General features: G+C 44.8%; 1 protein-coding gene across 2 annotated transcripts; it reads left to right on the top strand.

Moving 5' to 3' along the window:
• Positions 1–308: 308 nt before the first annotated feature.
• LOC127585526 (insulin-like growth factor II) lies at positions 309–13,293 on the top strand. Of its 2 annotated transcripts, none has more exons than XM_052043060.1 (4): positions 309–516; positions 4,708–4,864; positions 9,824–9,984; positions 12,114–13,293. In XM_052043060.1, exons 1-4 carry the CDS (start codon positions 442–444, stop codon positions 12,357–12,359), a joined length of 639 nt encoding a protein of 212 aa, XP_051899020.1. In that variant the 5' UTR covers positions 309–441; the 3' UTR covers positions 12,360–13,293. The 2 variants fall into 2 exon arrangements, with proteins under 2 accessions (XP_051899020.1, XP_051899019.1); XM_052043059.1 differs by having other exon boundaries at positions 4,708–4,963.
• Positions 13,294–13,792: the final 499 nt, after the last annotated feature.

Raw genomic sequence — 13,792 nt, 5'->3', positions numbered from 1 at the left:
AACATTTAAGAAGTGCCCAGACGGGCGTTTGAATCGTGCAGGTATGGAAGGTGACAGACCAAGTGTTAGTAAACGGGATTAGTATAGATAGGTGCTTGATGGTAAGCACAGACATGATGGGCCAAAGGGTATGACTCTGATAAACAGATACGAAAACACAATCATATACAACTATGCAGACACATTGACAAAGACATATGCACGTGCACACGCACACACACACACACACACACACACACACACACACACACACACACACACACACACACACACACACACACACACACACACACACACACACACACGTACACACACAGAGCAGAACAAAGTCCTCCAGTCAGGCTTTGATAACTTTGCCTGCAGTCACCAGCAGTTTCACTCTGGATTGGCTGCAGTTGGAGCGTTCCCTAGTTAGTGCCTACCTCGGAAAGCTGCTCAGTAATGGGAAGGCGTCACACATTTAGCTGCACCGGGAACTGCAAGGACTCTGCTCTCACACGGATGAACCCTTTCCAGGTAAATTAGAGCATTTCAAGTAATTTGTCAACTTCACACCTTCAGTGCAGCAATTTCTACGTCTTGGAACCTTTATAACCAGAAAGCTAATATTTTTACACTGCATCTTACAGCATTTTGTGAGTTCATTAGATCTTACAGTACAAAGGAGGCCATTTGGCCCATCCTGTCTATCCTAGGAAGTTCTGTATGATCAGTCGCACTTCCTTGCTCCTTCCTCAAATCCCTGCAAATTGCAAGCATTTGTCCTTCTGAAAAATCCTACTGAATCTGCTTCCACTGCCCTGACAGATAGCATAATATAATGTAAAAGCATCTCTCTCTCTCTCTCTCTCTCTCTCTTTCTCTCTCTCTCTCTGGTTCACTTGCCAAAATTATGGCCAGCAAACAGCAGTATTTGCACACACCAGGACCCCATAAGCAGTTACAAGATGGAGTAAACAGTTCAGTATGATCTTTGAGGTTATATTAGTCAGGTCAACAGTATTCCCTACCTTGGAGTTAATAGAACCATCTAATTTTCATGAGGCCACCAGTGTAATACCTCATAACTTCCAATAGCGCAGCACTCCCTCAAGAACTGCAGCGGACATTCAAACAGCAGGAGCAGGACAATCTTTAATTTTCCACCTTAGAGGTTAAATATCTTCAGAGTTATGCATTATAATGAAAGGAGAGAGGTATAATGAAGTGAGATTACATTAGAGTGTGATTACATTGAAACTGGTGATATTATCAGAAGTATGGGTGTGGACCCTACTCTATGAGGATATGGATATTTATGGTGAGGGTGGTATTGAGTTTTGAGATTACAGACTGCTCTGTGTGGACAGGGGACTTCCAATGCAAGTAACATTACAATCAGCCTGCTTATTCACAGTGGGCACATATTCAGGCTGAGATACTTTGATCTGCTGTTTGTTCCCCTGAGGTTTGTAGGGGAGGATTTTTCAGAATGGAAGAGTTATATTTAGATTGGGGATTTGGAGTATTTTCTGGTTGGAATATTTTACATGCATTTGAGATTTAGGGCATACTGGTCTTTGTGTATTTCAGTATTTCAGGTTTGGTATACATGGGTTATATTGGATTATATGGGTGTTTTGATATTGGATATTTTGAGTGGCAGGATTTGGTGGGTTAGGGCATACCTATGGTTGAGGCTTATTGGAACCTTTTGGGCTTTAGGGAATATTTGGATGTTTTGCTGATGGAATTTCGAAGGTTGGCATTTCAGAGTTGGGAATAATTGGGGCCGATATGCATTGAAATATTTGGGGGATTGGATCCTTGGGGGTATTTCACGATTTGTAATATGTTGGGCTACCTTGGAGGTTTGCTATATCTTGGCATTGGATATTTTGGGCTGGGATATTTGGGGGTTGGGTATTTTGAGGTTTCTGGTATTTTTGGATTGGATATTTTGGGTTGGGTGGTCTCTTTCTCTCAGTCCTGAATAATCGGCCAGTAAATGAGGCTAAAGGTTAAAGATCAGGGTGAAAGGATTGTCCACTGTTTAATTTCCTAGAGACTGCTGTTTTTCACCTCTCTGGTTTAAGAATCTTGATGTTCAGGTGAAATGGAACGAATGCATCGGGCAAATAAAGAATTGCAAATAGTGGAAATTAGAGACTGAAGCAGACATGGTTGGGAAATAAAATGTCTTTAACTTCCTCCAAATATCTCAATGTACACAACAGGCGGTGAATTTCCCTGAGTCTGTAGTCAGAGTTGCAAAATAGGAGACTCCTGCACATTCCATCTGATAACCCCTTCACTATCTCTCTGATAAATCCCGCCTTCTTAGGCAGAGCCCCAAGGTCGAGGATGACTTGCTCCCGTTTCGGTTCTGTGGGTGGCTGAGGCCAATGTGGAGCCACAGACTGACGGTGCAGGTGCTTGATGAGACCGGCGTGTGGGTAGTTTGGGAGGTGGTACACTCCTTCCACTGCCTATGCTGGGCTTTTGTGTGGTCCCGGTGCACAGTCTCAGGACCATCCCAGATGTTTCTTCCACCTTCAGAAAAAACATGCCAGTCCCCAATTCTCTGTTGTGATGCATCTGCCCTGGTAGGACCCTGTGCAAGCAAGAATCAGTGGCTTCAGGACTGCAGTTAGACAATAAGTGCAGATGGGTGAGAGTGACTGCATGGAGAATTTTAAAAGAGGTTATTCTCATCAAAAAGTCATAGAGAGATACAGCAGGGAAACAGGACCTTCAGCCCACCAGGTCCGAGCCAACCATCAATCACCTATTAACACTGATCCCATATTTAGTCTCACCACATTCTCATCAATTCCCCCCAGATCCTACCACTCACCACACACTAAAGACAACTTACAGTGACAAATTAACCTGCCAACCCACGTGTCTTTGGGAGGTGGGAGGAAACCGTGGTGTGTGGGGAAACCCATGTGGTCACAGGGAGAACATGCGAATTCCACACAGACAGTGCCTGAATGCCAGGATAGAACCTGGGTCTCTGGCGCTGTGAGGCAGCAGCTGCGCCACTGTGCTGCCCTGCATCTGAGTTTGCATTCTGAAAGGTATTGGCAAAATCTGCCAAGCAAGGACTGTATTGCTATTACAACTTTCATGACCTCAGAATGTTGAAAGGCACTGTATAGCTAACGATGCCGAAGTGTAGCCACTGTTGTGACGCGCACAGCAAGACCCCACAAACAGGAATGTGATAAACCTTCAGATAGGTTTTTAGATGTTGGTCGTGGGAATAAATATTGAATGGTAGTTAACAGGAGTAGTCACACCCCCCTCCCCTGACTTCTTGGTATCTTTTACACCCTGATGTGAGGGAAGAGAGATTTCATTTAACATCTCACCTGAATAATGAGAGGATGAGAGAGAAAAAGAGAGGGAGGGAGATTAGGGTGGAAGGAGAAAGAGAAGGAAAGAGAGAGAGAGGGTGGAAGGGAGGGAGGGAGAGGGAGAGGGAGAGGGAGAGGGACATTTCGATGTTGGATTACCCAATGGGAAGTTTAAACATCTGTGTTTCCTCTCAGGGGACACACAGAGTTAATCCCACAGGCTTGTGTTAACAGTGTTTATTCTAATAGTTTGTCAATGCTTTTCATCATTAAGTTGTTGACAGCTGTCTGAATGAAAAGGCTTAACCACACAGATCCAAGCCACATGAGGCCTGAGTCCCCGTACATTGCAACATGTCATGAATCCAACGCAGAACTCAGATGTACAATGAATAGCTGAGGACAGAAATGGTTAATTGGTCCCAGATGTTTTAGGTCAGGGTTTATCTTCCACGTTAGCTGCCTTACTTTATCCACCTACATTAATATATCCTTCTATTCCTGTCTTCCTCATGTTTATTCAGCTTGCCATTAAAATGCATCAGTGCTAACCACCTCATCCTCCTGTGCAAGTGAGTTCCACGCTTTCATCTTTCTCTGGATTGATACTTTTTTTTAATCAACCTATAAAGTAACCAATAAATGTTGGCCTTGCTTACATCTTGAAAATTTAAATAAAAAGTCAGGTAAATTAACTTGTGAGGTGCGTTTGAAACAGAACTGAAGCAATTGCCACAGGGCAAATACAGAGAGAGTGTGTACTGACGGAGGCGTCAACATTCAGATGAGTTGTTAGATGAAGTCCCTCTGCTCCCTTGAGTGAGCATAAAAGCTTCCAGGCAGCCACTCTACAGCAAAACAGAGTGGGTCTCCCCTGATGTCCTGCCTAGTATCTAACACAGAAATAATTCCATTTCCTGTGGCATGATCAAAATATGCAGAATCCCACATTGATACTAATGAGTAAAAGCGTAAGTTAAGCCTTGATAGACCAGTGCCCCTATTTCCCACTACCAAGGCTGAATTTACCTTTTTACTGTTGGTATGGTTTGAGGAATTGCCCAGTCTCCAAGGTTTACTTTCCTCCAGCATAAGGCATTGAGTAGTCAGTGAAAAAAATCATGGGTGACAAACAATCTGGGGCTTGAGCCTGAAACTATCAGGGTGCTTGCTGGGACAAGGAGGGGGACAGGATTAGGGTTTTAAGGGGTTAGGGTTGCTAGGATTAGGTTTGAGGTTAGGTTGACGCTGCAAGATGGTGCCAAGGGTGGGTTTTGGAAGGGAATGGGGACGAGTGGTCTGAAAAACCAAGATAACTGCATTCAACAGGAGTGGTTTGAGGCAATTCTCTGTTTTCTTTCCCTAGGCAGCTGGCTCCAGGAGCCCCGTGAAGCCATTGTGCATCTTGTTGGTTCTCACTGCCTGCATGGGGGCTTCGAACTCAAGGACAGCGGAGACACTGTGTGGAGCCGAGCTTGTGGATACACTGCAGTTCATCTGTGCGGAGAGGGGCTTTTACTTTGGTGAGAACCCCCCCTTTGTTTTTAACTATCACAACGCAACAGAGGTAACCCCGGCTCCTGCACCAATTCAGCTCAGGGAAGGAATGCCCATCCTAATAGGTGAGTAAAGGAAGCATCTGTGGAGAGAGAAACAGAGTTACAGAGAGAAACAAGAGTTATCACAGGTAGTTGACCTGCCATCAGACGTTGGGGATGAAACAAGGGTTAAGGTGCAGAGAAAGTGGGAAGGGGTGGTGAGAACAAAAGGGAATGTAGAGATCAGGAGTGATTGAATGACACAAGGTTTGGCTGAGGGAAGGTAGTAAAGGGGTTAATAAAATCTGAAATACTAGAAGGAACCTTCCCCATTGTCCTCTCAGCCCTTCCCCACTTTCTCTGCCATTCAAAACATTTCATTTCTAGTTCCATAAAAGATCATCAACCTGAAACGTTAGCTGTTTTTCTCTCTCTGCAGATGCTGCCTGACCTGCTGAGTGTTTTCTGTTTTGTTTTATTTCAGGTTTCCAGTGTGTGCAATATTTTGCTTTGGATTTCAGCTTGCTCTCTAACTCTGACACCCCATTATCGTATCAGCTTGCGGAGAGGAGGGTTTATGTGCAGCCCATCCCTGGGACATCCTGATGACTTTTGTGTCACCCCATCAAACGGTGACTGAGATCCTCTGTAGCTTGACACCCCCCACTGCATGTTAACTTCAACCAACCACATGGCCCCTCCCTATCATGATCTCCCCAACACGTACAAACATATACACACACTTTCTGAAGACACTGCAGGCAATCTTTAGTACTGTTGGAATAGACAGTTGAGACAGGGACAGGTGGGAGTTAGAAGGTGGACAAACTAGGATTGTTTTTCTCTGGAACAGAAGAGGCTGAGGGGAGACATGATAGAATTTTACAAAATTATGAGAGGCATAGATAGGGTAGACAGCCAAGGGTCGAAATGTCTTATACAAGAAGGCATGCATTTAAGGTGAGAGGGGGTAAGTTCAAAGGAGATGTGCGGGGCAAGATTTTTACACAGAGAGTGGTGGGTGCCTGGAATGTGCTGCCAGGGGTGGTGGTGGAGGCAGATACGATAGTGGTGTTTAAGAGGCTCTTAGATAGGCACATGAATGTGTGGAGAATGGAGGGATATGGACCATGTGCAGGCAGAAGGGATTAGGTGTCATTAGCTAAATTAGTTCAGTACAACGTTATGGGCCAAATGGCCTGTTCCTATGTTCTATGTTCTATGAGACTGAATTGAGAGTTGATACCATACCTGTCCCCTTACCCAGCTCTGAGACTCTGGACTCCTGCGGTCAGTATTATCCCTCCATATAAAAATATTAAATATTATTTATGAGAACATCTGGTGGCAGCCTATCAATAAAACTGATATTGCTTCTGGTTGGCATTGAAATAAGTCACCAAGTCAACACTTCCATTGATGGAATGCCTGCCAGTTCATTGATTGGATGGTTTCTATCCATGTGTCGCAGTTGATTGGGTCATTTCTACCTCATCAGTTATTGACTGAATGATCTCTATCCAATCATTGCCATTGATTGTACAGCTGCTCGCCATTTACTTTCAGTCATTGGATGTATCCTATCCAATCATTGTTTGCCCTTAGTAGATTCTAGTCAAACATTGCCATTCATTTTTGGGATGTCTACCTCATTGTTTCTTGAATTGACAATGTCTCCCTTAAGTTAAATAATTTTATACTTTCCAAATTTTCTTTTTTCCCTGACACTGGAGAAAGTGCAGAAGAGATTCACCAGGATGTAGCCTGGATTGGAGGACATTAGTTATGGGGAGAGATTAGATAGGTTGGGTTTGTGTTCTCTGGAGCAAAGGAGGCTGAGGGGTGACCTGATAGAGGTATATAAGATTATGAGAGACATAGATAGGGTAGACAGTCAAAATCTTTTTTCCCCTGGCAAGGGTATCAAAAACAAGAGGGCACAGGTTTAAGGTGAGAAGTAGGAGTTTCAAAGGGGATCTGAGGGGTAAGTTATTTTTACAGAGAGAGTGGTTGATATCTGGAACTCACTGCCAGAGGTGGTGGTGGAATCAGATACAATCTCTACATTTAAGAGGCATTTAGGCAGACACTTAAATAGGCAAGGCATAGAAAGATCTAAGGAGGGCAATCCAATTTGTGCAGATGAGCAAAAAGTCAGCATGGATGTGATGGGCCAAACGGCCTGTTTCTGTGCTGTATGACTCCATGACTAACATTGCCAGCTTCCTGGCAAGTTCTGCCTTGCTGACCAATCTCCAACTTTAGCCAATCATTACTATTCACAGAGAGCAACTTTCTGCCGCATTCTTTGGAAGGCCCACAACATTTTTGCGACCAACGTGCTGAAGTCCCTGTTCTGAAACAAAGAATGCTGACAACTTGGGCACTGCAAGATCCCCAAAGCAGCAATGTGTTAATGACCAGATCAATTGATTTACTGACATTGCTTGAAATTGATAAATATTGAGCTGGGGCCCTGAGGAGAGCTCCCTTTCTGTGGGTTATATTTACATTTGTTAGGTTATATTTACACTCTGTGTTGTGGGGACTGGAAATGCTGACTGGGTGTACTTAACTTGATGTCAGTTCAATGGGGCATGTTTACTTGGCTTCACTCATTGCTTGCAGGTCATTAAGCTTTATGGAAAGCTAAACCACAGATTAATCAAAGTATTAGCAATAGTTTGGGCGAATCTCTATTCAGTTTCTCATCTGCACCCTCCAAACCCTCATCTGATCATCAACTGGAAATATTATATCCCAGGGCCAGGAAGAATTCAGTGGACTTCTATCTCGGAGAGGTGAATTTCTCTAATTTACCCTGCCATTCTTTCAATTTACTCACCAAACATATCCACTGAGTGATTATCCCAGATAGTCTATTCCACACCATGTGCTGTAAATCACACAAAAAATAGAATAGGAATAGGGCTGATCTTTCACCCAGTGACACTTTCTTGCACTAATTTAATATCCCCTGATTCCCTTAATATAAAACTTTATTAATCTGTCTTTAATACAGTCGCTGATTGAGCCGCCGCAGGGCTGTGCATTCCAAAGGTTCACAGTGCACTGGGTGAAGAAATTTCTCCTCGTCTTAGTCCCAAAAGACTTGACTTATTTTGACCTGTAACACTCGGTTTAGATACCGTCGCCAGGGGAAATCTCATGCCTGCATCTACCCTTCCAAACCCCACAAGAATTTTGTATGCTTCAATGAGATCTCCTCATTCTTCTAAACCCCAGAGAGTTGTAGGCTCAACCTGTTAAATCTCTCCTCTTAGGACAAACACACCCTCCCCAACCCTCCTCTCCCAGCCCATAGATCAATCTGGTGAACCTTCCCTGCACTCCTTCCATTGAAAATATATTCTTCCTTCTGTAGGGAAACCAGAACCATACAAAATATTCCAGGTGTTGTCTCACCAGAAACCCTATATAATTCCAGTAAAATGTCTTTACTCAGATCCTCTTCCAATGAAGGCCAACATATTGTTTGACTTCCTAATTGTTTGTTATCCCTGCAAGTTAACTTTCAATGATTTGTGTACAAGGACACCATGTCCCTCTAAACACCAATGCCTTAAAATCTCTCTGCCTTTAAAAAAAACTAAATCAGGGTTATCCTTGACTTGATGTCTCATTATACATGAAATTGCATTTCTTAATGTCACCACTGATCTTCCTTATAATGAAAACCAGGGTCTAGAAAATCTACCATGTAGTTCAACGTTTGTGAGTGTTGAACTACTGAGCATACAAAGATTTCTGTTATGACAAAGCAAGAGGTTACTGTGTGAAATGCTAAGTGTGGGGAAAGAGGATGTGTGCGATAATAATAGACTTTCAAAGAGCTAGTACAGGTATGATGAGCTGAATGGCCTCCCACCCTGTTGTATTCTCCTAATATTCTGATAATTTCAACATTAGAAACTCCCAGTGCAGATGGAACAGGGGTTAGATATAGAATATAAATCCCACTGCACCATCCTTTCAGTGCAGGTACAGCATGGGTTAGATACTGAATAAAGCTCCCACTTTGCCGTCAGATCTTCCAGGGCAGGAACCGTCAGTATAGGTTAGGTACAGAGCAAATCTCCTTCAACACTGTCAAATCAAACACTCCCAGGGCAACAAACAGTCTGCTGGAGGAACTCAACGGTTCCGGCAGCATCTGTGGAGGGAAAGGAATTGTCAACGTTTCGGGTCGAAAAACTGCATCAAGACTAAGGGTGGTGAGACAGGGGCCAGAGGTGATTGGCGGTCCAAGGAAGGGTGACGGATGGCAGGCAGATCGAGACAGGTAGAGAAGGGGGTGGGGTGGAATTGGGAGACAGGGCCAGGTGGATGATAGAAGGAGACAGACAAAAACATCTCCCCCTCTCCTCTGGAAACTGGCCATCTCCCCTCTCCACTCTTAGTCCTAATGTAAGTTTCAACCCCCAAACATTGATAATTCCTTTCCCCTCACAGATGCTTCTCCACCTGCTGAGTTCCTCCAGCAGACTGTTTGTTGCTCCAGATTCCGGGATCTGCAGTCTCTTATGACTCCCAGGGCAAGGACAGTATGGGTTGGATACAGAGTAAAGCTCCCTCTACACTGTCCCATTGAACACTCCCAGGGAAAGGACACTATGGGTCAGATATAAAGTGAAGCTCCCTCTACAATGTCCCATCAAACAGTCTCAGGGCAGGGACAATATGGATTAGATACAAAGTAAAGCTCCCTCTACACTCTCCCATTAAACACTCCCAGGTCAAGAACAGTGTTAGATACAGAGTAAAGCTCCCTCTACACTGTCCCATTGAACACTCATAGAGCAGGAACAGTGTGAGATACAGTGTAAAGCTCTTTCTGTGTGAAATGCCTGTAAAGGTGAGTAAGTTGCGTGATTGGCCACTTGTTTCTCTGATGTTTAATGCCTCCAATTTCCTGGTTGCCAGTCAACAAGGTGGGCCGCCGGAGTCGCCAGAACCGAGGCATCGTGGAGGAGTGCTGCTTCCGTAGCTGCGACCTCCTGATCCTGGAGACCTACTGTGCAGTCCCACAAGAGGCAGCCAGATCCACACCACCCACAGAACTGCACAGACCACTGCTGCACCGGGTAAGGCTCACAGGGAGCACACAGCCCTGTCTCCTCCTGTGCATGCTCATCAATGTGGAGATGTCTTCTTCCTTGTCTTGACTCAGTATGGCACTGAACAATAACGCTGACCTAGAACATGCTGCAAACAGCAATGAACTCATCGTTGAACCTAGTCATGCAGTGCTGAATGTCCGCCCAGTGGATACAATATGTATAAATGGTGATATCATCACATTACATACTGAACACTAAGGCTCACACACAACAAATTGTTCTCAGTCTTTGTTACACCAGGACCCACAGATAAATATTGATGGCCAGTTGTGACCCAATGAATTAAATAATTTAAGTGCAAAACACATGAGATGGTTGCAAAATATTCCAATGTTCTACTTGTTTGAAGGCTTGAACACAACAAAATTTAACTTGAGCTCTTTGATGGATCCATGACCAAAACCATTCACAAGGTGTGGGTGGCTCTGGTCTTTACTGTCCATACTCAGCTCCCCTTGAGAAGGAAATGGTGAACTCCCTTGCTATACAAAGCATGTGCTATACAGAATTAAGTCATGTGTATAAACACGTCGTGAACATACCTGCCCATATACCACATATAATGTATAAGATACTTGACATATTGAATCCCACGCCTCCCTGTATCACAGACCCACTATATTACACACCACTGTATTCTACACCTCTCTGTATCACAGACCCAGTGTATAACACTCTTCACTTTATCCTACACTTCCCTGTATCACAGACCCAGTGTACAACACCCTAGTACCATTGCTCAGCACCATTGTTAGTCTTTTATTTCAAAATTATTTAATTAAATTTCCCAGCTGCCTTTTAGGATTGGAACCATCGTCTCTGGATTATTACTGGAGACAAGGATTCAAATAACAAGTGTGCAACTAATTGGGTGCCACAAGTGGCTCAGCTATTTGGGCCACTGCCTCACAGCTCCAGGGAACCAGCTTCAATCCTGACCTCCAGTGCTGTCTGTGTGGAGTTTGCACGTTCTCCCTGTGACTACAAGGGTTTCCTCCAGGTTCTCTGTTTAGAAACATAGAAAACCTACAGCACAATTCAGGCCCTTCGGCCCACAAAGCTGTGCCAAACATGTCCCTGCCTTAGAAGTTACTAGGCTTACCCACAGCCCTCTATTTTTCTAAGCTCTAATGTACCTATCCAAAAGTCTCTTAAAAGACCCTATCGTATCCGCCTCCACCACCATTGCCGGCAGCCCATTCCACGCACTCACCAATCTCTGAGTAAAAAACTTACCCCTGACATCTCCTCTGTACCTGCTCCCCAGCACCTTAAACCTTGTGGCAAGCATTTCAGCCCAGGGAAAAAGCCTCTGACTATCCACACGATCAATGCCTCTTATCATCTTATACACCTCTATCAGGTCACCTCTCATCCTCCGTCGCTCCAAGGAGAAAAGGCCGAGTTCCCTCAACCTGCTTTCATAAGGCATGCTCCCCAATCCAGGCAGCATCCTCGTAAATCTCTTCTGCACCCTTTCTATGGCTTCCACATCCTTCCTGTAGTAAGGTGACCAGAACTGAGCACAGTACTTCAAGTGGGGTCTGACCAGGGTCCTGTATAGCTGCAACATTACCTCTCAGTTCCTGAATTCAATTCCACTCACATCCCAAAGATGTGCAAGTTGGTGGGTTAATTGGCTACTGTAAATTGCCCCTGGTGTGTGTGTTGTCGAGGGGTAGAATCTGGGAGGAGTTGATGGGATTTTGGGGAATATAAGGGGGATTGGTGTAGGATTGGTGTAAATAGCTGGTTGCTAGTTAGTGTGAACTCACTGATTGATGGGCCTATTTCCGTGCTGGAGGATTCTATGACTCTAACAGCTAAGCTACAATGTGACTGCAAATGGACCTGAGACCATGGCTGTTTTTCTCCTCTTCGTGCCTTCCCTGAGGGGAACTGAGGATTCTCCAACCAGTCTGCCTAATGCCAGCCTGCACCGTGGCCATGGGTGGGGCATCCATCACCATCACTGACATATTGATGAGCGTGGGCCTGCAGTGGCTCAGTGCTGCCCCCTACAGCGGGTCTCCTCAATGCTCAGCCTCCACAATTAATGGCGCTTTCGTTTTGTTCTATCCCTTGTCAAACAGATCATGGGGAAACGGTCTCTTGACGTTGAAGAGAAGCATTCATCAGGCTCTGGGAGGCACCCAGAGAATCGTTGGAGCAACACTGGTCCTGCTTCCACTGCCAAGTACAATATCCGTGACCAGCAGAGAGAGGGCAACGCACGGCGATCCCGGTACCCAGCCCACCACTGGGTGTGGTTGAGCAGGGTACCACCCCCTCAACGGGACAGCCTGCACTCTCCCCTTTGGCAGCCTAAGCCATTCTGAATAGAGCAGTGGGGTTGGAACTGAGGAAGGTAACCTTGAAGGAGGACACGGCAGTGTGGCCAGTCCACAAAGCCATTCCGGCCAACAACAGCAGAGAGTCAATGTGAGGGACGGTGTTGGAAGCGCCAAGTTCAGAGGGGACAACTGTGGAGAACATCTCCCTCTGTTCGTAAAAGAAATCTTTGAGTTCCCGGAGGTCAAGGAGGTGGTTGCTTTAATTGATGGAGAAGAGTCGAGGGGGTGACTGAGGCCCTTCTCCAGTGGTGCCACAGTGATGCCATTTTACTTGCCTTATCTGGGGCTGACTGCTCGTGAGCTGTTCATCTGTGCAGGAAAGGTGAGCAGCTCAGGTGGCGCAAAAGCCAGGTACAGCACAAGCCACGAAATGGGCAGAGGCAGTGGTGAAATTCTCCCCGTGGGCAAAAGGTGATCAAACCCGTCACACAATATTGGCGTATTATAACAGTTGTGTGTGTATGCAACACAAAAGCAGCCTGAAAGTCTAGCAGAGCTTTGTCCCCTCCCTCCATCTGAACATCAGCAGAACAGTAATCCTGAAGATCAGGTGCGTGTGTCTGGCTGTTGGTCACATTTCTGTAACCAACCCATAATGGCCACGTTCCCAGTTTATTTCTGGTTTCCGTAAAACGGGTAAGATGATCTTAACCTAAGATTTTTCTTGAATATCTCTGCTTAATTCTTCCTAGGAGAAACTGCCAAGGGTTTAGATTAGCAATTACCCGGCGTACAACTTGACTTGCATACAACACACCTCGTGCATAACAGCCCTATTTATAACATTACAAATATATGTCTTGTGTATAACATGTCTTATTTATGACGTGTGTATAATATGCCTTCTGTACCATGTCTAATGTACAATGTGCTCTCTGTACAACATAACCTGTGCATAAAACTCTCTGCATGTAACAAATTCTGTGTATAACATGCCCTGGGCATAGTATATGCCCAGTAAATGACATTGTGTATAAACATATCCCAGAGAATATATCTGCCAAATATATATCACTTTCAATGTATAATGCACATCTCACACCTGCCTGCATCTGAGACCCAATGTATTACAGACTTAATTCTCTGGATACTACCCTCCTTCATTCCTGATCCCTCATATAACACATTCACGGCTACCCACATCTCCTTTTATCCCAATATATACCACGCATTCTCCATATTCCTCACCTAGCCATATCCTGGGGTTGGTATAAAACATACTTACCTGTATACTTTTTTCATTGGAGGATAAGAGAATGAGGGGTCTTCTTATAGAGGTGTATAAAATCATAAGGGGCGTAGATAGGGTGAATGCACATTGTCTTTTTCCCAAGGTTGGGGAAATCAAGGACTAGAGGGCACAGGTTTAAGGTGAGAGGGGAGAGATTTAATAGGAACCTGAGGGGCAACTTTTGCAC

This window comes from Pristis pectinata, chromosome 33 (genome assembly GCF_009764475.1).
Source record: "Pristis pectinata isolate sPriPec2 chromosome 33, sPriPec2.1.pri, whole genome shotgun sequence".
NCBI lineage: Eukaryota > Metazoa > Chordata > Chondrichthyes > Rhinopristiformes > Pristidae > Pristis > Pristis pectinata.
This window is presented reverse-complemented; position numbering and strand designations above follow the sequence as displayed.